The 27821-nt window shown below is 39.9% G+C and overlaps 2 protein-coding genes across 2 annotated transcripts in view; one reads left to right on the top strand and one right to left on the bottom strand.

Annotated features, from left to right (window-relative positions):
- Positions 1-7189, top strand: part of Cngb3 (cyclic nucleotide gated channel subunit beta 3) — a 217912-nt gene extending 210723 nt beyond the window's left edge. Inside the window, exons 16-18 of the mRNA XM_052175774.1 lie at positions 2832-2978; positions 3542-3716; positions 7025-7189. Of these exons, the coding sequence (XP_052031734.1) occupies positions 2832-2978; positions 3542-3716; positions 7025-7189 (487 nt within the window). The remainder of the gene's footprint in view (positions 1-2831; positions 2979-3541; positions 3717-7024) is intronic.
- Positions 7190-18577: 11388 nt separating this feature from the next.
- The window catches only part of Cpne3 (copine 3), a 49090-nt gene continuing 39846 nt past the window's right edge, over positions 18578-27821 (bottom strand). Inside the window, exons 12-16 of the mRNA XM_052176129.1 lie at positions 27417-27471; positions 27288-27339; positions 25325-25458; positions 24073-24309; positions 18578-22463 (exon numbers count right to left, since the gene is read on the bottom strand). Coding sequence (XP_052032089.1) covers positions 22353-22463; positions 24073-24309; positions 25325-25458; positions 27288-27339; positions 27417-27471 — 589 coding nt within the window. The 3' untranslated portion in view covers positions 18578-22352. The remainder of the gene's footprint in view (positions 22464-24072; positions 24310-25324; positions 25459-27287; positions 27340-27416; positions 27472-27821) is intronic.

Consider the following 27821-nt stretch of genomic DNA (forward strand, 5'->3'; position numbering starts at 1 on the left):
TGCTTTATTTACATTTCAAATGATATCCCCTTTTCCTCATTACCCTTCTGAAAACCTCCTATCCCATCTCCCCTCCCCCTGCTTGACAGCCCCCCTCCCACTCTCCTGACCTGGCATTTCCCTATACTGTGACCCTTCACAGGATCAATGGCCTCTCTTCTCATTGATGTATGAAGAGGCCGTCCTCTGCTCATGTGCTCTGTTTTAAACCTGCTCTGTTCTTACTGCTGCCTGTATGTGCATGAGTATGGGGCCATCTACTGGAGACTGAGTAACCTCTCAGGGACCACATACCTAAAAAAAGAAAAAAAGAAAACAAAACACCAATTTTCCCTCCACATCAGTTGCCTACAGGTCCTTATCTAGAATTGGGAGTCCTTAAGCTCCTCCTCATCCAAGCTGAATTCTTGCTGACTTATGCAAGCAGTCATAGCCTGTCATGTCCTCTTGCTGTTCACTATATTTGCCCCTTCTTAATCCCTAAATTTAGGAAGTAGGTCTATATATTTACAGCTGTGTGCTCCATAGTCTCTTAGTCCCTGCACACTGGTCAGTCGTGAATCTCTGCATCATTAGCCATCCACTAAAGAAGAAAGCATCTCTGGTGCGGGCTGAGAGATTCACTAATTATTTATGCCTTTTGATGTTATCTTATCTCTCCACTTCTGTGGAGTGTTTGGCATTAGTTTTGGAAAGCTCTTGGATGTTATGCTTGAAAAGTCCCCCCACCCCTTTCTTTTGTCTCCTTCTGGTTTTCCAGTTAAGTACATGCCTTATATTCCAAAGTGATCTTTGTGTCCCTAGTTCAGTTCTGCATGTTCCTTTTGCATGTTAATCTAGAAAGCTTCTGTTACCTTATATTGGAGTTTACAGATTCTTTTCCAGGCCAGTGTGGTTCTGGGTTCATCAGAAGCACTCTTTCTCTCTGTCACAGCATTTTTGATTTCTTGCATTGTTTTAGAGTCTTCAAATTTTCTCGTTTATGTTATATACTTGTTCTTACACAATTCCCCTTTTCATTACATTCCTTACTGTACCAATCACAGTTTTTAAATTTTACTGTCTGAATTCTAACACCTGTGTCATCTCATCTGTTTCTAGCTTGTGCTTTGGTATGTAAACTGTAACTACTTAAATTGTCTGCAGGAAGCTACAAATGAGGTAATGAGAAGCCAGGTAGGTAAACACTCAGCATCAGGTTTCATGATGCCCTGACAGGGAGCTGCAGATAACAAAGGCTTCGCACACACTCCTCTTGTGCTCTCTCCTTTTCTCCCTTAATGACCACAGTTCCTTAAATATTTTTCCTTGGAGAAGTTATCTGTTTCCATTGCAATTCACACTATGATATAGGAGTCCTATAAGAATAAAGAACAGAGGAGCAGAAGTCATCTAAAGTCATAGAAACAAGTCTCCACCTTTTGAAGTATGTGTGAACTATGGCCTTACAGAACTTGTTTTGCTTACCATTCCTTAGATAAACGAAAAAGGCTAGAAGGTATGCATTAGGGAAAACCTCCTTCCTCAGCAGTGGTAAGGTTCTCATTGCAAGGATTTTCCCTGTCCAATTACATTAAAATATTAGTGCAGTAGGAGGCCTGTGATTGGAGAGGGAAAAGGGAGGTGGAGCTAAGAGTTTCAAGGACAAAGAACGACAAAAGGGGGAGGAAGAGAAGCCAAGATAAAGGCAGACGGACAGGAAGAAGATCCTGAACCAGTGTGGCTTTAAATAGCCACAGGTAGATATGATATCATAAAGGATAGAATAATTGGGATAACTTGTCTAATCTAGGTGGGCAGCTTGTACCATTATCAATTGGCCCTGAAATTGTGTGGGCATCTTGTGTAGTGAGAATTTATTGATATGTAAATCTGACTTGTTAGTTATAAGTTTCTAGAGTTTTGTTTTTACCAGGTTGCTGGGTGTTGTGGCAGCTGACCCGCAGGGTGGATGGTTGTTGGTTGGGGTTGGTGTGGCAGAGAAGGGAACTCAGGAGCTCCAGCCCAGCAGGAGAGTTGGCAGCAGAGAGTAGCTGGATGGAGCACAGGAACTTGGAGGTTCTTTTTTAATATTTCCCACAACAGGTTCTAGCAAAGTGTTTTCTCCTAAATAGGAGATCAGATGAACACTGGGCATGAATGGTTGCCAACTATTGTTACCTATTTAAAGATATTTTTAAAGTATAGTTCTCAAGAGCTGCAATACAGCTCTCTTCCAAAATTCCCTTCAGAAGAGAGCTTTTAAATATTTGCAGTGGATGATTTCATCTTTAAGGTGAGTGGTGTCTTTAGTGTGCAGAGTGAGTAAAATGAGATGTTTTCTTAGTTTTGTTTCCTGTTGTCATGATAAATATCTTGTCAATAGCACTTAATGAAGAAAGGGTATGTTTGGTTGACAATTCCACACAACATCCCATTATCGCAGAGAAGTCAAGGCAGTAGAAACTTAAACTAGTTATATCAAATCAGAGGTCAAAACTAGAGAGAAATAAACAAATGCATGCATGCGAGTGTTCAGGTCTCTTTCTTCACTATTAACAAGATGTAGGATCACATGTAGGACCCTCTACCAAGTGATTCTAGATTGTGTCATGATGACATTTCAAATGAACCATGTGACAGTAAGCACACGCGATTTTCTAGATTCTGTATTTCCCATTGGGAACGACTTACTATGTTGACAATAAGTCAACATCTTACAAACCTCCCTTGTGATACCAAGTCTAAAATATATAACTGACTAATTAAATTTGCAGTTTTGTTTGAGATGCAAAAGTAAAATAAATAGAGGATGAGTGAAACAGGTGAGAGTTGCTTTTTATGTTTCTCAGCCTTCTGGCAAAAGGAGGAGGAAATCGCCGGACTGCTGATGTGGTAGCCCATGGATTTGCCAACCTTTTAACTCTGGACAAAAAGACTCTCCAAGAAATTCTGCTGCATTATCCAACTTCTAAAAAGCTCCTCATGAAGAAAGCCAAGTATGACCTTTAAAGCTCTACTAGAAGCAGGTGCAAAGGTGCACACTCAGTGTCCCAGCACTTGGAAGGCTGAGGCAGGAGGAATAGATTAAGTCCCAGGCCAAATGGAACTACAGAGTGAAATACTATATGGAGAGATTAAGGTGGAGAAACTTAGGTTTGTGCTATAAAATCTAAGATGAGGATAATGGTGTTACATGAAGTAAGTTACAGAATTTTTCATAAGATACACCCCAATGCCTAGCCTCACAGAGACTTGAAGTGCCAAGGTGTGGGGGGGGGATACCCAGGGAGGCCCACACCAGCTCAGAGGAGAAGGGGAGGGTAGATGGGAGAAGGATTGTGGGAGTGAGTTAACTGCAGGGAGGCAATGAGCAGGATGTAAAGTGAATAAGTAAAATAAATTAATTTAACTTAATTTAATCTAAAAGAAAAAAGATACACCCCAAACTGAAAGTGAGTAGCCACTGAAAATTTAGGGGCAGGAGAATTTACCCCTTTTCAGGGAGACTCTGGGAGCTGTCACAGAACCACCCAAAAACAATGTATTCTCCTGTCACCAGAGTTCTTTTAAGCCAGAAGGGAAAGACCACACAGGCAATCTCTCCAAGAACAAGACCTGCCTTTCTTTTCCCACCAAAAGAAGAGACACCCCGAATGCTTAAAGTTCTCCTAGGAAACACAGGAAAGGTGGACCTTGGAAGACTCCTTAAAAGAAAGAGAAAACAAACCACTCAGGTAAGCAGGCTGACCTTAGGCAGTGACTAGGAGGCAGCAGCAGCAGCGCGGAGTGCCGCACAGCACACATCCAGGCCAGCTCTCGTTCAGACACGGAGGGATTTGGGATGAATCTAACACTAACAGTTGTGCTTTGGATTGGCACTTATTATTTAAACTTAATCTGCTTTTTATCATCACATGAAATCACCACCAGCTCAGTTTAAATGAATGTTATATATTCACAAATACACTCAGACTTAATTGTTCATGAGCTCTATGTATGTGAATAGCCTTACTTACTATAATTTATTGGTAACGCCCCCTCACCCCACCCAGAATCAATACATTTTTTTTTGTGTCAGTCATGATATGCAAAAATTGAAAGAAAGAACAAAAGGAAGAAATCTGGTAGGTGTATTTCTGCTAAGTTTACCTCAAGTTCACACCTGCTTCTTGTTTTGGGTCTTATCAAAACAAATGACCCAGTGCCATCTGTTTGTTGCCATGGCTTTGTTTGTTTGCTTGTTTTTTGTTTGTTTGCTTGTTTGTTTGTTTTAGCTTGTAGTTCTGCATTTTTAATTGAATTTTTTCTGATTTCATTGTACTGAATCTAGTACTGTCCAGACTTCCTAAGTATCAAATTTTACACTGTCACTGAGAGAGGAAGTATCCTATTATATAATTTTTCACACAGGTTACTAGTTATAGTCAAATTATGTATGAACTCTGTGGGAATGAACTCTGTGGGTTAATTTGCTACATGCAAAAATGTATATAAAGAAAAGCATCCAACTGATAAATTTATATATTTATCAGTCGATAAAAACAAAAAATGTCCGGTCTAAGTCTCACAGGAAGTTGGCCTGGTATTTCCCCTAGAAGCAATAATTGTATTTGCTAGTTCAGTGTAATTTAATAAAACAAACACCCATAGTAAAAGTGTGGTCACAAGAATTAACAAGAATCACAGAATATGTAACAAGAAGCAACTTCAAGCAGGAGGAGGTAATACTGGCTTACAGGTGAAGGGGTTACAGTCCTGGACCGTGGGGAAGTCATAGTCTGGCGGTTCCTCCGAAAACTGGGCACCTCACTTCCAGAAGATCCTGCTATACCACTCCTGGGCATATACCCAGAGGATTTCCCACCATGTAATAAGGATACATGCTCTACTATGTTCATAGCAGCCCTATTTATAATTGCCAGATGCTGGAAAGAACCAAGGTATCCCTCAACAGAAGAGTGGATGCAAAAAATGTGGTATATCTACACAATGGAGTACTATTCAGCCATTAGAAACAATGAATTCATGAAATTCTTAGGCAAATGGATGGAGCTAGAGAACATCATACTAAGTGAGGTAACCCAGACTCAAAAGGTGAATCATGGTATGCACTCACTAATAAGTGGATATTAACCTAGAAAACTGGAATACCCAAAACATAATCCACACATCAAGTGAGGTATAAGAAGAAAGCAGGAGCAGCCCCTGGTTCTGGAAAGACTCAGTGAAGCAGTATTTGGCAAAACCAGAACGGGGAAGTGGGAAGGGGTGGGTGGGAGGACAGGGGAAGAGAAGGGGGCTTACAGGACTTTCGGGGAGTGAGGGGCTAGAAAAGGGGAAATCATTTGAAATGTAAATAAATTATATCGAATAAAAAAAAAAAAAGAGCGGGAGACCAGACTGTCACAGCGTCTCCACAATCAGGAAGCAGTGTACGCAGTCAGGAGCCAAGCATAAAACCTAAGGCACACAACTAGAGACTGTTTTGTTTTGTCTTGCTTGGTTTTGTATTTTTCCCTAAAAGCAAGAATCAACTCTACTTCTTAAAAGTTTCTACAACAATTCCAACTGTTGCCACCACTTGAGGACCAAATGGTTTAAACCAAATCTAAATAGATGAATCTATAAGGGACTTATTTTTACAATGCAAGGTAAGAAATACATATGCATAGAAAGGCAAATATATAAATCATGTTAACAACATACCAGGAATAACACTTTCAATTTTACAAAAACATTTAAAAACAAAACAAAAATAACCCTACAGATTTCATCAAGGCATCTGTGGCATAAATAGACCCAGTGGACGAATTTATATTAGGTCCCAGAGAACTATGGTGCAAACTGCTAACCAACATTCAGAATTACACCTAGTCACCTGGGAATTCCCAGGAAAGTAAAGACAGTGGAAGCATGCTGCCTGTCCTCCTGTTGGTCTGGTTTTCTTTGATGATCATAGTAAATCTATGTGGACAGGAATTGAGAAATAGAACAAGTCTTCAGCCTCTTGAAGTTCATTGTCATACTGTCTCCAACACTGTTAGAAATGGGTTGCCATGAACCTCTCAGAAAGTGAGAAAAACAAATATTACAAAAATCATCAAGTTATAAGATTCTAAAACCTGGATCTTTAGGTCTTCTACACAGAACACCATGGTGAGTATTAAGGGTACAAGGTAGACCAAGTACCTCATTTATAGCAACCTAAAAATAACTATTTGTCCAAGAAGTACATGTGCTAAATATGTGATATTTCTAGAGATGACACTAATAAACAGAACTAGTTTTAAAACAATAGTGTGGGGCTGGAGAGATGGCTCAGTGGTAAATGCACCTACCGCCCAGCCTGCCAACCTGAGTTCAGTCTTGTATCCACATGGTGAAAGAACAAATGCACTCCCTCAGATTCTCCTCCACCTTCCACACAGATGCTGAGGCATATGAACCTACACACACAAACACATTCATTCACACACATACAAACATATGCACAAGCACACACACAAACAGACTCATACACACACACCAACACATGCACAATGTAAATTAAGAAACAATAGCTCAAGTACTTATGAGACTAAGAAGAGATTAAGCAAGAAAAGAAATACAAGTTTCTTCCTGAGGTTCTACAGTGACTAGGAAGAATACCAAATTTTCTAGTATATATCATATGTATTTTTATTAAAATTAAACATTTAAAGTATCAATTCCATAAAATAAGCATAAAACACAGGAATAAGAAATAAGAAATAAGAAATAAGCATTTAAACACAGGAAACTTGGTAAAGAATGGCAGTGAGCAGCAGGGCAGACACGATTCCTGTATTCATTCATTCATTCATTCATTCTTTCTTTCTTTCTTTCATTCAGATGGGGTCTGTTTGATGATGGCCTGGTATCTCAACTATGATTTCAACACTAATACTTTATCATATCTTCTTTTAGAAATAAAGATGAAGGTTCCAAAGGAAGAAAAAGAAGAGGGAAAGATTATGAAGACCAAAGAACAGAGTTAGCAGAAAGAAAAAACCCACTGGACTAGTCCAAATGCAGAATCAGTTCTATTACAGTGGAGGAAATGCCCCAGTCAATTAAAAAGGCAGTTTTTCCCAAGGGACATGCCTATCAATTGTTTAGTAGCAACATGGCTCCTGCTACTGAGACTGGAGAAGGGATTCTGACTATCAAAGTCAAGGAAAAGCAATAAGTGTTTGATTATCTTTACATGTAATCTAGCTCATTCCCAAGGAGATTCCTGGAAATTGTAGCTTAAATTAATGAGGGAAACTAACCCCACTGGACCCTGGGAAACTGCAGGCAAATCCTTAGCTCCATTTCTAGGTCTTTGTATTTATCACTTAGATTACTAAAAAGATTTATCAAAAAGATTACTAAAAAACATCCTCTTATCCACTGGTCAGAGATTTGAGCAATTGCTATTTCTTTTAAATGTCTGCAGTAGATAATTATTCTCTTCTTTCCTGATGGCATTTCCTTGTTCCACTTTGGTAAACTTGATTTTAATGCTACTGTGATTCACTGTCCTTTCTGCTTACATTTTTTGTGGTACATAATTTCTGGCAAAGCACTTTGGTCAAATGTCCAAAGTAGACTCATCTTGCTTGGTATCTGAAGTGAAAGGGTGTGAATTTTTTTTAATAAAATAGGTCATAAATGAAGTGGTTTCTATTTAAGTAAGGCTGTTAGTCACTAAATCTAGCACCTGAGGTCAACACAGGCTGACGTCATGGAACCTTCTGAATGAGAATTCTGATTTTCACTCAAGGCCAATGTCAGTTATCAAGATTAGCAAGCATATAGACAAAAGACCAAATCTAAAGTGAAGTTCCCTCAGTAACAACTGTGCCCCAGCCTCTTAGAGCCTCGTCCCTGTGGCGTGTGACATCTTACGGAAACCTTTGAAGCTTCACTTTGCTGACTGATGGTATCCTTTACAATCAGCCCATTGCAAGAAAAAAAATTGATCCAAAACACATTACAATTTAACAAAATGGTGGGGCTTTTACCTATTTATCTGGAATAAGATAGCTCCTGAGGTAAAATTAAATCCCTTTAATTATTATAAAAAGAAGTCTCACTCCCTTATAGAGTCACAATTCCTTTGCATTTTAAGAAACTGTCACTTGGACTTTATATTCCCTTCACAGATTATTTCTATTTGCCTATGTTACTGGCCTTGCAGATGCTACTTCACATGGCAAAACCAGTTGGCAGCATCACATCGTGGCAAAATCAGATTGCAGCGACACACTGGAAAAACGATCGTTTTTCAAATAAAATTTACTGTTTTCCCTTATACGAATTTAAAAGACATCAACCTAACTCTGCTGGCCCAACAGACGCAGAGCAGAGTCAGACTGTCTCCATTTTAATACAGGTTAATGTACATTTTCCAGAATCTTCCTGAAACTTTAGCTTCCTTCAAAAGGTACCAGATAGGAATTTCTATTGTTGTTTAAAGTTTTAGGATAAAGTGATGAGATTAGGAGTGCATATTGTATACATCAGATCAACAGATTCTCACAGTTATCAGGATGACATGTACAGCAGTTCACAAAACCTTCAAGTTAGTTAAGTCCACTTTAGAAAGTTGTCCTGAGGTTTCACTTAGCACTGAGACAATTACCAAAGTTGCATGCTGGGAAGAGGCCAAAACTTCTAGGCTGATATTGAAAGTAATAATACACATAAATTTTTTTCTAGTGAATGGCATTAGGATGTAATGTTGAATTCTATGTAATATGGCTGTTTCGAGTCCCAGAAGAAGGCACATTGTGAAGAGGATTTTAACAAATTGCATTTACTCAAAACTATACAATATGGATACATTTTACATGCTTTGTGAAAATCAGAAATTGTTTTTTAAAAGGTAGTGTCCGATAGAGTTGTCATTTAAGTTTAAAAAAAAGGTTGGTTGACAGTTTTCAGAATTGAAAGGAATATGAACAAATTTTAAATAACAGTTGATACCATGAACAAAAGGTCCTGGAAAGAAGCTGTGCCTACAAAAGCTAAATGACTGATTAGCAATTCAATAACTATGGAGTGGTTGGAATGGTGTACATCCAGATCCTAACTACACACTTTCTGAGCGACCTTGCCCTCCTTGATACCCCTCATCACCCACCTCTGGGTCTGACCTAACATCCTTATGAGTATTAAGCTAAATCCCTTTGGGATGTATGAACAGGTTCTGTTCCTTCCACAAGCTCCACAGTCAAGAATGTCATTTGATAGGAACTTCAACACAGATTTTTCCACTTCTACTGTAATCAATGTACATTATATACCTAGTAATATATGTGAAAAGCATGTTGATTTGCAACTTTCTTTTTTATGTCGCTATAAAAACTTCATAAACTTCTGCCACCTTAGAAAATAGAATTTGATGTGACCTGTGGTGTCGGACCTCATATTTCCCACCAGAATAAACCCATCTCTTATGCTTGTAACACAAGACTTGTGTTTTCATGTTGATAGTATGTAGGAGTTAGGGTATGTAAAAGTGATATCAGAAAGAAATAGTCTGATTAACAAGAAAAGAAAAAAATGGTGAACTTGCACACACTTTAGTTCTGACTGTTTCAAATGAAAGCTTAAATACCCCATTGCAACTTATGATCTCCATTTGTACACATCTTTACTCTCAGCATTCAGGAGGCAGAGGCTGGTGGATCTCTTTGAGTTTGAGGCCAGCCCAATATACAAAGCAAGCTCCAGGACAGCCAGGGCTGTTACACAGAGAAACCCCGTCTTCTGTGATCTTCTCTAAGTCTTGGAAGGGATGTTATAGAAGTCCCTTTTAGGGATAAGCATTCAATAGTTGATGAGTCTCAGAGTTTTAATCAAAGCTGAGAATAATAATCAGGGAGTGCTGGTTACCCCCATAACAGGGTTGCCACAGTTGCACCAGTGGGTACATGTTTCCTGGCCAGTTGTTGGCATAGCAGGCATAGTTCACAGTGAGTAACACTGGTGATGGGGATGCTAATCCAGAAGCCTTCTTAACAATTCCAGACACTGTGAGAGTTAGCTGTCAGGGATGAAGCTTCTCTTGCAGTTCAACCTGATTTCTCTATATCCTAAGATCAGAGCATATAGTGTTCTGTTAGGAAAACAGTCACAGTGGCAATCACCTGGATAGTTTTGGGAGCCTCAAGGGTTACCTCATAAAAACTCATAGGAAGTAGGCCACAGTGGCACTGAGACTTACATCTGATAAGGCCATTAAAAAAGTGTATTAAGAGGAAGAACCCTGGATGGCATCCTAAGTCCAACTCATTCATATCCCTGAACTTCTCAAAGCTCCAACTCACACAAGGATCGAACACTCTCCCTTGGGATTCAGCCATCAAAATCTGAGCAAGGAATTTAGACTTTAAGAACCCATGGACTTCAACTATATAGTGAGATGGACCAATAAACTATCTAGTTCAAATACCACAACTTCAGTTATAAAACTGACTCTGGAGCCATCTAATTTAGCATCTTGAAGATCACAGCATAAATCATACCCTTAATTTGTCTAAGAGTCAAAATCCAGACATCCAAATTCCTCAACAATTTTTCTTTCTTTCTTCCTTTACCACTAACCCACATGGCTGTATTTTCTGAACACCTATAGTCTGGATTCATTAGTCATTTGTCTAAGTAACAAGTAGTTTTGCTGACTCGCTGGATAACTGAAGATATGTGAACATAGAGATATGTGATAGGCTTCCTCTGCCTGCACCCAGACCTCACCTCACTATAATGCAGAATGTGCTAGTTAACTGAAACTTAGAAAAGAAAGCAATGATGCCCTCAGCAGATTTTAAACATGAAAAGACTACAGAGGCAAAATAATGCTTTTTAATTTTTTTAAGTTTTAGACTTATTGTATATGTATGTATGTGGTTCTGAGTATATGTATGTATATATACTATGTGCCTGTACATACTCATGGAGGCCAGAGGAGAGTGTCAAATGCCCTGGAACTGGAGTTACAGGTGGGCAATAGTCCTAGAATCTCTGAAAGAACAGCAAGTGCTCTTAGTTGCTGAGACATATCTTCAGCCCCTATCCTTTTTTTTTTTTTACATTTACTTTAGATACAAATGTCTATTTCAACAAGTAATTTTCCTTTACTGAGATTACTGCTCTGTTCTTTGCTCAAACTTATAATAAATAATTATCTCTGATACTATGTTCATCTGCACCCCTTAACGACCTAGCATAACCTATAAACTATTCTGTAGCCTTTGGTAATAACACCCAGTTCAAGGCTATGGATGTAAACACACTCAGTAGTTGTGTGTTTGCCCAGCCTGAGTAAGGCCCTGGGTTCGATGCCCACAACATCATAAAAAATCCTCACTCTGCCTATGCTGTCGTGTCTTTCATCACTCTGGATGATTTATCCATCCGTCTTAGGCTTCAAGGAATTGTCTGGGGTGGTCCAAACTAGGAGCATTTCAGAGGAGAGGGCTTCTTTTTCTAATCTAAGCAGTTTCTCATTTATTCTCCAAAAGAAGGTTGGTCTTGGCTTTGCAGGTGTACAGGGCACCAAAGCCACAAAGAAAGCAGAAATGAGGACAGTCTCTGATGTCAGAGTTGAGACATCGATCTCTCTGCCACATTCTAGGGTAGGAAGTCACCAGTGTAGATCAAAAAAGAGCCCAGATTCAAGAAGGTAAAAATTAGCAATGACTTCCTAGTAGGAGGATTGAAGGACCCCATTGAAAAATAACTAAATCTAGAGGCCCATCTAGAGGCCCTGAGAGGATTAGGAGCACTGGTGCCTCTCTTGCACAGTTGCCATAAAACATAGAATCACTGCTTGATGAATAGTTTGAGGAGCAGGTATGCCTGTGCCACGTTAAAGGCATGCCTACTTTTATAGGCTTATTTATGAGATTCAAATTTAATTTATGTCCTTAATTTTGTTTGCTAAATCTTGCAACCTTGTGTATACACAGACCATGCTGGAAAAAAGGAAGTGCTTCTTGCATCTAAGAGCAAAGGAACTTTGTCCTAGAAGTTACTTTCCAGCATACTTCACATAAGTTAGTTAAGTTCACATAAGTTAAAGGAGCCCAAAGATCTGAACTCCAAAGGGAAGAATAAAATGGTCTCTGTGCGGTAGTCTAGAGACTACTTTTCTGGCTTAATACTTACATTAAATAATCCTAAACTTAATATGCAACACATTGATTCATCTTGGCTATATGTTAGGTAAAAAAAATTGTTACACAGAACTTTTTACTTTCTATAATTTGAACCTGTTCTATATCTGTAATAATTCTGTTGTGTTCCTAGGAGAATTCTTTGTAAATCTTTAGCAGCTATTAATCACTACTCCGCTCTGTAATTTATTATATCTAATCAAACCAAAAACACTTGAGATTCATCTTTTAAGCACCTTATCCATAACACTGTAGTAAAATTTGATGTCTTCCCCTATGAAACTTTACGACTGGCCATATTTTTCATACTATAACTTTTGTGACTAGAATGTATGGTACAATGTACAATGGTACATACAATGTATGGTATAAATGAGCATCATTAAGCAATACAACCTGACATTTCTAGACAAAAACTCCCTGAGATGAGTAAAGGGGGAAATGCCTGAGAGGTCACAGCCCCTCTCTGTCCCTTTCCACTGCCAGGAATCTCTGCTCCTTTTACATTACTGCTACAGATGTGTGAGAATCCTCCTTGTTGGAAATTGTAGGAATGCAGAACTAAGCACACGGAATCCCCTATGGGCTTTTAACCACACTGGTGATGCACTTCCTCACATCCAGCCTTAAAATACACTCACCTCGTGGCTTCTTCCAGAATCAGAGACTTGAAAAGAAATTCGGATTCCTACAATATTGTCATTTAATAAAATATGGCATGAAATCCCGTAATCCTGTATTCTAGGCTGTAAAAGTATGTGGAGACTCCAAGTCCAAAGGTACCCATTTGTTTTCAAACAGAAAGACCAGGGACTGGTAAAAGTAGCTCATTCTAAAAGAATATATATACATATATAGTGTGTGTGTGTGTGTGTGTGTGTGTGTGTGTGTGTGTGTGTGTGTATCTTGAGTTCCAATAGTGATCAAGCTTGCTGGACAATGACTATTTTTGGTTTGTCCCACAAAAAAGAACTAACCACTGATTTTACCAAAATATTGGACTATATGAAAAACTTAATATTCTTTTTAAATGGCACTTTTGTAAGAGTAGAGATATTTAGTTCTTAGACAATGACAATTACAGCACACACTCATCTCATCATCCTGATAATGCCCAATCTATTCATCTACTGTCCTTTGGCACTGCTAACTCTCCGAATGCCTCTTGTTTTTCTGCACTATAAAACCTTATACAATTGCTCGCACTAGATGAAATGCCAAACATCTATGTAGCTCCACCACACCTTCCCATCGTCTTCTGTGCTCCTGAACCAGAGCTTGTTTGGAGATTCTAGAAGAAAGGGTTTATGATCATATACCCCATGCAAAGGAAGAGTCCTTTTGTGTCAGGGGAAGTCATCCTCTTCTACCAAGGGCACAGCTTTAGGAGGGACACACAGAATGATGAGGGAGGATGGAGACAGTCACCTATCAGTGACCAATGGGCTGGCAGGTGTCGTAGTCAGACAACCTTCACAATTGGGTCCTCGTGTTGAATGGAAAAGATGTTCATATTTTAACTTTTGGGGCCTCCTGACAATTTCCTCGTTCACAAGCTATGATCAGAGAAAATTGTAACTGTAACTTGTGATAGACATTCAAAGTTGGAGACCTTTAAGAGGGGGGAAAGCCTTCTCAAAGCAGAAGGGACAGATAGAGGTCATGCCACCAGTGGCAGAAACTCAGATAGAAGAGACAAACCTAAACTTGTCAGAACCGCAGAAGACACAACATAATGTTCTTTATGAAACACAGGTTTTAGTTAGGACTAAAAATTGGGAGTTCAGAAAAACATCAATTTAAGGATTTTACTAACAAAAGACCTTGTTTCTGGGGAAGCCGGGGTTGGGGCACTGCAGAGAAGTGGGCTATTAGAGTCAGAATATGGAGTGTAAAGAGGTCATGTGGGTTTGGAGGGAATGAAGACGTTAATGATCTGAGGTCTGTGTGACAGAATGTGTCAACAGTCTAGATAGCACGAAGGATGTGCCCTGTCTTTCAGAGACCATTTGTGGGTCCCCATAAATGCCTGAAGGTGTGAAGAAACAGCCTTCCCTACCCAGAGGACCTCACTTATTCCTGCTTTGGTCACACATGTCTCCATTTTCTTATTAGATCATGTTTGTAGATAATCAGAATTTCTTACTTTAAAAGAATACTTTTGTTGACTGCCAGTAGTGAGCTACTCAGTAACTATGATAAAGGAACTTTTTACAGGATGGTGGTTTGAATGAAAATTGTGTGTGTGTGTGTGTGTGTGTGTGTGTGTGTGTGATGACTAGTGATGAGTGACAAGGGCAAAGATCTTGTCTTAAGCAAAATTGAAATTCTAAATAGAGCTCATATAATTAACAGGCGTGTGCCAGACTCTTAGCCATTAAGAAACTGAGGTGGGTCCAGCTGATGATTTGATAGAGAGGCTTACAGCAAGACAAAGAATCTGAAAACACACTCAGAATCAGGTATGTGATCTAACAGCTGAGTCACACCAGAAGGTGGCGCTGATATACCCCTGACTTGTATGGCCTGGGTTGAGCTTGGCAATCGGGTTCTCTAACGTCTTTGTGGGCCGTGTCAATGACTAAAATCTAAGGTCCTCTTAGTCTTTCAAAATGACAAACATGGGTATTGCATTGAATCTGTATATTGCTTTAGGCAAAATGGCCATTTTAACTATATTGATTCTACCGATCCATGAGCATGGGAGGTTTTCCCATTTTTTGAGGTCTTCTTCCATTTCCTTCTTCAGAGTCTTGAAGTTCTTGTCATCCAGATCTTTCACATGTTTGGTAAGAGTCACCCCAAGATACTTTATACTGTTTGAGGCTATTGTGAAGGGGGTCATTTCCCTAATTTCTTTCTCAGCCTGCTTATCCTTTGAGTATAGGAAGGCCACTGATTTGCTGGAGTTGATTTTATAACCTGCCACTTTGCTGAAGTTGTTTATCAGCTGTAGGAGCTCTCTAGTGGAGTTCTTTGGGTCACTTAGGTAGACGATCATGTCATCTGCAAATAATGATAGTTTGACTTCTTCCTTTCCAATTTGTATCCCTTTGACCTCCTTATGTTGTCGAATTGCCCGAGCTAGTACCTCAAGTACAATATTGAAAAGATAAGGAGAAAGGGGGCAGCCTTGTCTGGTCCCTGATTTCAGTGGGATTGCTTCAAGTTTCTCTCCCTTTAGTTTGATGCTGGCTACCGGTTTGCTGTATATTGCTTTTACTATGTTTAGGTATGGGCCTTAAATTCCTGTTCTCTCCAAGATTTTAAGCATGAAGGGCAATACCCATCAAAATCCCAACTCAATTCTTCACAGAGTTAGAAAGAGCAATTATCAAATTCATCTGGAACAACAAAAAACCCAGGATAGCTAAAACTATTCTCAGCAACAAAAGAAAATCTGGAGGAATCAGTATCCCTGACCTCAAGCAATACTACAGAGCAATAGTGTTAAAAACTGCATGGTATTGGTACAGTGACAGGCAGGAGGATCAATGGAACAGGATTGAAGATCCAGAAATGAACCCACACACCTATGGCCACTTGATCCTCGACAAAGAGGCTGAAAACATCCAATGGAAAAAAGATAGCCTTTTCAACAAATGGTGCTGGTTCAACTGGAGATCAGCATGCAAAAGAATGCGAATTGATCCATCCTTGTCTCCTTGTACTAAGCTCAAATCCAAATGGATCAAGGACCTCCACATAAAGCCAGACACTCTGAAGCTAATAGAAAAGAAACTGGGGAAGACCCTTGAGGACATCGGTACAGGGAGAAAGTTTCTGAACAGAACACCAATAGCGTATGCTCTAATAGCAAGAATTGACAAATGGGACCTCATAAAATTACAAAGTTTCTGTAAGGCAAAGGACACCATCAAGAGGACAAATCGGCAACCAACAAATTGGGAAAAGATCTTCACCAATCCTACATCAGATAGAGGGCTAATATCCAATATATATAAAGAACTTAAGAAGTTAGACTCCAGAAAACCAAACAACCCTATTAAAAATGGGGTACAGAGTTAAACAAAGAATTCTCACCTGAAGAACTTCGGATGGCAGAGAAGCATCTTAAAAAATGCTCAACTTCATTAGTCATTAGGGAAATGCAAATCAAAACAACCCTAAGATTTCATCTTACACCAGTCAGAATGGCTAAGATTAAAAATTCAGGAGACAGCAGGTGTTGGAGAGGGTGTGGAGAAAGAGGAACACTCCTCCACTGCTGGTGGGGTTGCAAATTGGTATAACCACTCTGGAAAGCAGTCTGGCGGTTCCTCCGAAAACTGGGCACCTCACTTCCAGAAGATCCTGCTATACCACTCCTGGGCATATACCCAGAAGACTCCCCACCATGTAATAAGGACGCATGTTCTACTATGTTCATAGCAGCCCTATTTATAATTGCCAGATGCTGGAAAGAACCCAGGTATCCCTCAACAGAAGAGTGGATGCAAAAAATGTGGTATATCTACACAATGGAGTACTATTCAGCCATTAGAAACAATGAATTCATGAAATTCTTAGGCAAATGGATGGAGCTAGAGAATATCATACTAAGTGAGGTAACCCAGACTCAAAAGGTGAATCATGGTATGCACTCACTAATAAGTGGATATTAACCTAGAAAACTGGAATACCCAAAACATAATCCACACATCAAATGAGGTACAAGAAGAAAGGAGGAGTGGCCCCTGGTTCTGGAAAGACTCAGTGAAACAGTATTCGGCAAAACCAGAACGGGGAAGTGGGAAGGGGTGGGTGGGAGGACAGGGGAAGAGAAGGGGGCTTACGGGACTCTCGGGGAGTGGGGGGGCTAGAAAAGGGAAATCATTTGAAATGTAAATAAATTATATCGAATAAAAAAAAATTAAAAAAAAATGACAAACATGCCACTCTGAAGCTGATTCCCTTCCCTGAAGACCAACCCCTCTGTTGTCCAGAGACCCCTAGGATGAAACCCCACTAATCACTCCCGTCTCTCCACTCTTTGATTACTTTTTCTCACACCATATATTCAACAAATGCATTTTTTTCCACTCAAAACATTTTTACTTATGGCTTAACCTTTATCAGCTACCATTTAGTTCTTAGCATTCTTGAAGTGGTAACTATCCCAGGTCAGCTGCTGTCTAAGTGGGCTCCTGACAGAAAGGATGACTTCAGCCGAGTTTTGTCTCTCATGTGTCTCTGCCCTTCCACCATGTTGTGAAATTGCAGAGGCCTGCATCAGGTTCTTGAACTTGCCAGTCCAAGTTATTCATGAATTACTCAACTGTGGTGATTTTTAATGTCACCCCAAATAAGACTAATATTCTCTTTATTGCTAACTTTTCTATTTGTGTGTGTATATTGTAATGAGTTTATGAACAAGTAGGGGCATGATGCATAGGGCAGAGAAGACCACAGACCCTTAAGCTATTGCCAGCAAGCCCACATTGGTTCCCTCCAATGCTGAGGTTAAGCCTGTGTGGTCACGCTTTGTGGGACCGTGAAAGGTAGCATGGCTCCCGCTTGAGCTAAGGCTTGAGAACCTGGAAACCCTGTAGGGACTGTAGGTGCTTTGCCTGTTCCCTGGGAACCAGGACCCTGTCACTTGCCGCAGCCCCCAAAGATTTGTGGCCATCAGTCACACATGAGCAATGTCCCACATGCCTCCACAGGTAGAGGATGTGACCTGTGGTCACAAAGGCTCAAGATAGATCTCCATTTCAATGAGGAGGGCTTAGCCAATAAGCTTTCCTTCCCAGACACTCCTCCCTGCAAAAGGTATTTAACCTCAGGCCCATCCTGAGAAGGGGGTTATGGTTTTACACATCCACTTTCCACCATGACAATAAAAGTCTTAAAACCATGGACTGCCTCTTTTCCTCAGGATCCGCCACGGGGAAGCATAGAGGAGGCCTTTGACTATCTAACCACTGTCTAATCTCCTGTGGAAGGCTTCTCTGCACTCCAAGCCACTGCAAAGCCAAGCCCAAGTCTGCCACCATAAGGCCAAGGACTCACCCCTGCAGGACCAGCAGGAGCTCCCACTCCCCCCCCCCCTTAGATCCAGCTTTGGGGGTTGGGGGGGGACTCCATTTTCAGCTCTTTCATGGCATCCAATGAGCCAGCTCTGCCTTCCCTCACCTCATACTGCGCTTCCCCACCCCTGGAGCAGCATCCTGGGACTTGGGGGTAAGCAGTCAACTCCAGTGCCCAGCCTCCCAGAACGGCTGTGCCCTGTGGCGGAGCGGACGACCCATAACCCTACAATGCTTGACTTGTTACCTGGGTTCAGGGTCTGAACTTGGGTCCTCCAGCTTGAATGGCAAGTTGTCTTACCCACTGAGCATTTCCCCAGCTCCATTTTCTACTGTTTTGGGAAGATGTAGAGACACAAAAATGAAAACAAAACAGCCAAGTTACATCAAGAGTAACTTTATTTAAAGGGAATTCACACAGAAAATGTATTTAATATAAACTTATGTATTTAGCAAGTTATACTCATACTGTGCCATCTGCCACAACACAATGCTCATAATTTCCACCCAGCTGCTAACTTACCTTACATCACCTCCATGAAAAATAGCCTAGAGAGCATTCTGGAAGACAGCTTTCTAGTATGAAATGAAAAGGGCAAGGCATGTGAAACTCAGCGGCACAAGGTCGGGGAGGCCCTGGGTCCCCTCTGGAAAAGCTGACAGAGCACTGTCTAAAGTGAACACTTGTAAATCCCCAGACGATTTTAAATTTTAATGGTCTTAAATAAATCAATCTTAAACAGAAAAGGAGGTGACTAGGAAGGAACAAATCCTACCTCTGAATATATGCATGCAAGAAATTGTGTGTGTGTGTGTGTGTGTGTGCGTGCACGCGCACACGATGGACACGTACATATGTAGTTATAGAGAAATAAAGGTCAGTTAGGGGATTTTTATTTTAGATATTCTTTAAGAATGAATGGCTTTTGTTCAAATATTGGCACAAAAGGAAAAATAAGTATTTGTGTACTACAAAATAGTACAGAATGAGGGTGAGTGCTGAAATTAAGGATTTTATGAAATGATAATCTAGAAGTTGGAAATGCTTTTATTTCAAATTGCAGAAAGCTATAGATTACCTTAAATTGCCAGAATCACAGTTCCTATGAATAATAAATCTATAAAACCTTATCAAGATGAGTCATTTAAAGAAAAACTATTTTAAAAATAAAAAATGCTGATAAACCAGAATATAAAACTGTTAAAGACCAAAGGGCAGAAACAAGATGGCTACCAGATGTTGACGGCCACAGTTCTGAGGATGCTGTGGGGCTGCGCACGCCTAGTGAGCCCTGCTTCAGAGCCAAAAAGCCGCTCTCCTACCACACAACAGAGAGAAGCTATAAGGCCTTTCTTTCTGTGCTGGCTCCCTCCATGTGCAAAAGAGAGTCCTGAAAACGCTGTGATATCGTCCCAAGCACAGAGAACTGAACCTGAGACCCTGAAATGAAGATGATTTCAAAAGAGAAAAAAAGAAAAAGAAAAAAAAATCAGATTTCATCACATCTGGAGAACTGAATTGTTACTTCTGAGTCCTGCTATAGAGCCCATGTTCGTCATCTGTGGGCCACGGTCCCCTAGGCAGTCATGTAACTGACTGGGAAAAAAAGACAACAGTAAAGCTTTCTAATGAACAATGGCCAAAAATCAATTCAAAACCAAATGTGTAACGTGTCTGAGATGCTTCTGGCAGGCTTGCCCATGCTGTACTGCTCAACTTCACTGCAGCCTTGGTTGTCAAGAGACAGCAGGTGCATTTTGCACTACACAGCTGCTATGTCACACATCAACAATAAACACTGACTGAATACCTCAGCTCAGACTCCAGGTTACTTTATGCATTGGGATTTAAAGTGACGTTACTGTATACACTCAACTTTAGCATACACACTTAGTTACGGGCAATATTTTCCTGTTATTCTGAATCAAGTCAATATCAAATCAATATATCTCTAGATTGTATTATGTTAGAAAGTTTGATTTTAAAAACTGTCAACTTAAGCTTTATACAAAAAACTTTAAATTTTTTTTCTTTTGGCTTATGATGAGGATAGAATTTCCAACTTCTGAAACACTGTTGTACATTTATATGGAAAAAGGTTCTAAGTATTGGCAATCATAAAATCAAAATATCAACCAACTCTGAAGACATTAAAGATGCTCTATGTACTGCAATACCAAATAGACAGCACACACAAAAACAGGTTCTCATGGAGGGCAGAGGAGACCATCAAATCCCCTAAAAGCAAAGTTAAGCCAAATAAAGCTGCCTGATGCATTTGCTGGCAACCAACAGGATCTCTGCAAGAGTAATATGTACTATTAACCTGTCACCATGTCTCCAGATAGCTAAAATAAATTTCTTTTGGTTCCCTTGCAATGTTTGATTTGTATAACTATCTTAAATATACATTTTTATACCTATAAAACTGGTGGCACATAAAAATTTCTTGGGTGAAAGAACTCACAATTAAAATAAATTTCAAGAAACCCTGCTATATAGAGGTGCATTGCTTCAGGTTAACAGCACATATCCAGATGCCAGTTACCCATGTGGGAAGGAGGCAACTGCTCACTGGGCTAGGCAAATGAGACAGGTGGATCCTCTGAGCCAGACCTCAGCAGTAAGCTGTTTCTGAGAAGCCTGAAGAAAACAAAGACACAGGCAGTGGTGGCAGGACTCAGTAATACTGACAGAAATGCTGACTGGCGCTGTGGATATCCACTTAAGGATATGTGGTGAATACATAATTCTTTACATAATTAAATTGTTAGCAATAATTGGCCACTGAATGGATAGGCAACGTATTTGACATCTAAATCCTCAGGCAAATGTTACAGAATCTATTCCAAAAATCTTATATCAAGTTTTATGCTTAACAGAATTCTGGACTTAGGAAATAGTTCATTATTGAAATGAAAAATGGAATTTTGATTAATAACTAGAATCATAAGTTTAAAGAAACTATTTTTTGTTTTGTTTTGTTTGTTTTTTGTTTTTCAAGACAGGGTTTCTCTGTGTAGCCCTGGCTGTCCTGGAACTCACTCCGTAGACCAAGCTGGCCTCGAACTCAGAAATCTGCCTGCCTCTGCCTCCCAAGTGCTGGGATTAAAGGTGTGCGTCACCAATGCCCGAAGAAAACTATTTTTAAAAGGCAAAAATATCTAAATAAATCTATACAAATCAATACACAGGACCTTTTGCAATTATATAGCCAGTTTGAAGAAATGTGTTTCTCAGTTACTTGTTTTCCTTTGTTGTTCTGAAAACGCATTCTCACTGGGAGCTGGCTGGCCTGGAATGAACTCTGTAGGCGGGTCGGCTAGTGCTGCCTCACGCCTCTGCCTCCCCAAGCTCGGACGATGTGCCACCATGCCTGGCCTGCAGCTGCGCTTGAGTTTCCACCTTCAATGTTTGGTCCTCAAAGCCTCGGTGAATGCACCTAGTCAGCTATGCTGATCTAATCATGTGGCCTCTGGGATGACCTATCATTTGATGCCCACAGAAGTTTGAGTGTCTTGTTTACTCAGTAAAGCAAAGGCCAAATATGTGCAAGAGTTCACAGTGAAAAGATTTCAAAAGGCAAATAAAAACGTCTTGTCTACGAGGAGCTGCACTGGTTGACGGCGGAGTGAGCCCGTTTTCACACAAGCAGCCATGTGGAAACACAGTTTGTACTGTAGCACTGCAGCATGGAAAGGGACAGAATAGAGAGTCAGAGATACAAACTTAAGAGTTCTCTCAGTCACAGTCTGGACATTAGCTTGAAAATATTTACTATAAACAGTACAACAACCTGTATGCCTCTTCATGCTTAATTCCTCATTCACTCTACGGGCAACACTTGAAAATGGCATTTCACTTATAGGAAGCAGACAACAAACCAACAAACCTCACTTTCCCACATTAAATTCAATTCCAAATAGCACTCGTAATTTCTATAAATCACTAACAATCATTGAATTCATTGAGCAGAAATTGACTTGCTACTGTCCTCTTCAAAACGTATAAAATGTATGCTTTAAACAGACTGAATATATACAAAAAGCTGGGCTGGCGTCAGACACCCTGGGGGTGAAAAGCGCAGATCGTTCTGTGTAAGAGATGGCATTGCTCCACACAGCTCTTGAAAGCCTGTAGCTGTCCTGGCGCCTTCTACTTCACAGCTGGGTTTTTGGGAGGAAGGAGCTTGTATGTGTTGAAGTAGCCCACCACCTGCTGGGGAATCTCGGCCAGGACACACTGAGCAAGTGCTTCTTTTGGAGCCTTGAGGAAAAACAAAATCGTAGTTACTATTACAAACTGGACATCTGCTGGCTTGCTTATCTGTTTGTTGTTTGTCTTATGTAACTCAGGCTGGCCTTGAACTCACTATGCAGTCAAGTATGAGCCTGAACTATCCATCCTCCTGCATCTACCTACCAAGTGCTGGGATTGTAGACATACAACCACATTTGACGGACTACTGGCTGTTTGAGAAAAGACTAGAAAGAACTCAGCCGTCAATAAAGTGCAGCAGCTCCCGATCGATCGATCTCTAGGCTTGTACCTTTGTACTTGCAGAGACCTGCCTGCCTCTGCCTCCCAAGGCCTTGATCTCTTCCTTGCCTCTGAGGAAAGCTGAGAGCACATTAGGTATGTGCTAACAGGCAAAGCCTCCTATTTTTTTAAATCCATCTTCATCTTTTCCCTTTTCTGAACATCAATGTACTAAACGATTATTCTATTTGTGCTCAATAACTTTATATTAGACACACAAAAGGTTTATTAGTCATTCTCACGGCTACTAAGCTCAAGCCTCATTTTAATGACCCAGCTCTAGTAATATAAAACAGCTTTAAAGGAAGTTCTGGTTATCAGTCAGCATTCTGAAAGTCGCATGTAAAAATCTGTATGGAAAATAGTCTGAGATTACAGCAGTGACATAAGTTTAAACAGAATTGATTCGGAATGCTTCTTTTCCCAAGCAATGTTCATGTAAGACTATCAGCCTTTGTAGAAGCATAGAAACTGCTTTTAAAGTCTGTTCGTATGTCTCTCATCATATGGATGTTACCATAGTTTTCTTAATCATTTCCTGTTGAAGATCACCTAGGTTATTTCCACCTCTTATCTATTATACATAGAGCTCCTAAAACATTTACATATTGGTTTTTATTTTTGGTTTTCTATATGTGGATATAAGACTGTGTTTCAAATTATACATTAAATTCTTCAATGTTCTTCTCAAAATAGTCGTCCTGGTCTATTGACACTAGGAATTCCTAGACATCATGGAGACTTTGCCAAGAATTCAAAAATCAAATAAAACTATAGAGGCATGCAAGCAAGAAACTGAGTAACTCAGAAGAATCATTCTTAATTAAAAAACAACAACAACAACAACAAAAAAAACCAAAAAACAAAAGTCAACCCTATAGTTCATATACAGTATGGCTTTCCATTTCTGTAAACTCTTCCCCATTTTGCCATAAGCCATGGTGTTTTATCACAGCAAGAATAAAACAAAACAAAAGAAAAACCCCCAAATCCCTAAGATAGTACACACAGTCATCCTGTGTGCTTCTTGACTGTGGATGTACAGAACCAGATACTGCAGTCTCTTTCTGCCACGCCTTTCCCAGTGCAATGGACTACTAGCCAAAGTATACTTTCCTTCCTTCCTTAAGTTGCCTTTGCCAGATTATATTTTGCAACCCAGAGAAATGAAATTAAAACAAAAATCAAAAATATCTTTACATATTCATAACAACATCATTTCAACAGTTTGTCATACGATTACAGCAAAAGCACAAAAGATACAAAACTGTCAAACCAAATTAGAACTCCCAGTCAAAAGCAATCTGTGTTTAAGTCAGAAAAAAATGGCACTCACATTCTGGAACTGTCTGAAAGGCACAAACTGAACAATATCTCTTATTGCCACCTCGCCTGATGGAGCACGGAGACTTCCACCATCGCCATCCAGAAACTCCATGGCACTGAAGTCAGCTCCCCCAACTCCCACAATGATGATAGACATGGGCAGCTTGGCCGCATTGACGATTGCCTGTCTGGTTTCATCAAGGTCTGTGATCACACCATCAGTGATGATTAAGAGCACAAAGTATTGCTATCAAAAAAGAAAACATATCTGCTAAGTAGATCCAGGTAAGAGGAATGATCTAGGCTGGTGAGTCTTCAGTCTCACTCATCTTCCTTAAAAGCCTGTTAGGATTTCATCTGCATAAAATATTCTGTAATTCTCTGATGACAAGGATCAACTTGTAAAAACTGAAGATTCATTAGAAGTGCAGCACACAACAGAATATGTTGAAAAAAATACAGAGGGGATCTCAAACTATTAAAGACAAACCTCTCGAGAAAGCAAAGGAAGAAACATTCATTGACCAGAACCACGAAGTGCGTCAGAGCTAGAAGCAACGAGCAAACAGTTACTCAGGTCTCAACAGAGCTAAACTTGTGAGGAAGGATTTTCCGCCCAGCGAAAACACATGCTTTATAATATTGTCTTCTTTGATGGAACTTTTCAGAGTTGTAAAATGTCACATAAAATTCTGATTCCATTCGTTGGGGGCCAGTTAAATCTAGGATAGGAGCATGATTTTTGATAGTACCTTACAGGTATAAGAGTATTTTCTCTGACCTGGGTGCTGTATACTTTACATGAATTATAACTTTTCAACACCTGCACAGGGAGGGTTGCCCATAATGGCTATTCCTACTTCTGAGTATACTACAGTTTGAGAGACTTGATACCCAACATCTGACTAGTAATGGTCAGCTAATTCAAACCTCTATAGTATAGTAAGTGTTACAACGCCACCAACTGGTAAAAATATTCAAAGGCCTTCATATGGAGAATGTTTCTAAAAGTTAAGTAATGAACTTTTTTTTTATTTGAAGTCTAAGAAAATTCCTTCCATGTCAAAGAAAGGATCAGTAAAATCAAGCATTATTTTGTTTTAATGATCATGAATAGCAACAGATACTGCTCCCAATCCAAAATATACCATCACTGAATATACCATCACTTTTTACTCTTGACAAACTTAATAAACAACAATATGGCAACCGGGAAGAAATACCACCCATATCCTTCCCATCCCTGAGCCTAGAGCACTTACAGAAGCTGTCTGCTGTTGTGTGGCTGCAGCTGCAAACCTGGCCACATGATTTATAATTGGAGAAAAATTAGTTGGTCCATAGAGTCTTATCTGAGGAAGACAGGCCCGATAAGCCTCTATAATGCCTTGGATTCCTAGATCAAAGAAAGCAGTATTAAAAATCCTCAAATATTGTGACTCCTTCTGCCCACTGTTCTAAAAGAATAGCATCCAGCAACCTGATCCACCCGCCTTATTGAAGAACAAGAAGAACCGGTTTCCAGCCTTCAGGGGAGGGGCTTGGCCTGCCTTTGGGGGAGAGGGATTAAAGATGGAGACTTGAACCAGAAGCCATGTGTTTTTGTGTCTCTCCATGTGTTTTCTCTTGCCCCCGTTCCTATACCCATCTCTCCTTCCAGAGAACCCGCTGTTAGAATGCTGTTAGAAAGTAGGAGCTGGACTCTACAAAATATAATTTGTTAGCTGACAGTACTGGGAAGCATAGTTATATCCACGTGAGGTCTGGAGACCAATGGCTACTATCCCCACTCTAGGGAGACTGAGCTGGAAGTCCTGAATTGCCAAGATGAGAGTGAGTGCATATTACAAACACAAAATACAAAGGAACAACAACAACAACAAAATCAAAGCCCAAACAAAACAGAACAAAACTTGGACAAAGTTCATTATGTATGAGTTTTTCACGGCTGTGCTTCAGTATAAAGAGCTCAAACAGCCTCTCCAAGCCGAGAGCACTCATCCTCATCTCAGACTCTCCTCGCAGATATCTACTTGTTCATGCTTAATGTTGATGGATTCTGATGGGAAAAGGTGCAGCAGCTTACGGCGGAGAAGCAGAAACAAGCACTGCCAAGAGGAACACTCATCTGCACGTGTTCAAAGTTCTATAAAAATATATGGTTATAAGGCTGATTATCTCTATATAAATTACTTATTAATCAAGTCAAGCGCGTATAGTTGGCAGCATTAATTTTAAATAGCACACATAGGTAGTTTCCTGAATTTTGCCACAGAATTGTAAACAATTTTGAGGTATTGGTCCTGGGCATCCCAGTCTTATTAATAGCAAACTTGGACAGCTGGGTGCAGTGTTAGATCTACAGTCCCAGCACTCAGGAGACTGAGGAAGGAAGATGACAAGGTTACAGCCAGTGTTTATGGTAGTAGCCTATTTCATATAAAAAAGGAGAGAGTGAAAGAAATATGGAAGAGTTGTGATCTAACTACAAGTCAAATGAACAAGGAGCAAATGTGCCCACTGGAAGGCACTGAGGTGTAGAGACTCTGTGAACACTTGGTGAGCTGACTAGCACCCTGGTGAGAAGCTCTCTCTACAACCAAGTATCCTAGGTACTCAGTGAGGACAATTCAGGACGCAGGCAAATGCTAGACATCTTAAAGAGTTGCCTGCACTGCATTTGGAAGCCACAGAAACTTTTCTATACTTTATGCCTTTAAAAATTTATTTTCCTACTTTAGCATATTTTAAATTTTTATTTACTTGTGTTTGTGTGGTGTATATGTGTGGTACATGCAAGTGAGTGTGAGGGAACTCTGTGCAAGCAGCAAGACTGTGAAGGCTGACACATTTTATCTGAGGGGAGTCACTGCTTCTCTGAAAGCTCTCTCCAGTCTTTAATGCAGAACTATGCATTTTATGGAGAGTTTACTTATAGTCAATTTACATGTGAAAACCCCTTAATTTTTATGCTCATCTTTAGAGACCCATTCCTAAGATGGTGAATCCTTTGGTTCTACTGAAATTCATAAGGCTTACTTTTCAGCCTCATGCTGATTCCCCCAAAATTATCTTCTCCACTGCAGTTACCAACCTGGCGTGGCTTCTGCACTGTTTACAGCAGAAGTTCAACATGTCATAAACTGATCTTTAGAAATAAACAACAGTTCTAACCTGCAAGAAAAAGACTCAAATGAGGCTCTCCTCAGGCTTGGCTTTACTTACCATTGCAATAGGGGTTTGAGGGGTTAAAGTTCATTGGAAATTCATGAGACACCTGTCAAAAGGAGAAACGGTTAATGAGACCTGTCTGCTAGTCCAGAATAAAGCTTTCAAAGGGGCTGCCACTCTTACCTGCCATTGAGGAGGCACCTGAGCTCCAAAGCCAAAAGCTGGAAACATTTTATCACTAAAAAAGGAAAAAGAAAACAAGTCAAATGTTTGCTAAAGAAATCACTTTATATTTATTCACAATAAAAATAGTATGAGCTCATATTTAAAAAATTTCAAAGTCATAGAAAATTATTATAAACAAAAACTTACCTAGTACTACCTATATGCCGATGCTAACACTGGAGAACTCACTTTAAATGTTTTTCTGTGCATTAAAAGAAGAAATATCTATACAGATTTTTGGGTATGTATAAGTGGTATACATGTATGATATTCACCTGAGTGTATGCCCCTGTATAAAAGCCCATGAAAACCAGAGGAAGATACGCAGTGTCTTCCTCTACCACTCTCCACATTAATGCCTTG

This window comes from Apodemus sylvaticus, chromosome 3 (assembly GCF_947179515.1).
Source record: "Apodemus sylvaticus chromosome 3, mApoSyl1.1, whole genome shotgun sequence".
Taxonomy (NCBI): Eukaryota; Metazoa; Chordata; class Mammalia; order Rodentia; family Muridae; genus Apodemus; species Apodemus sylvaticus.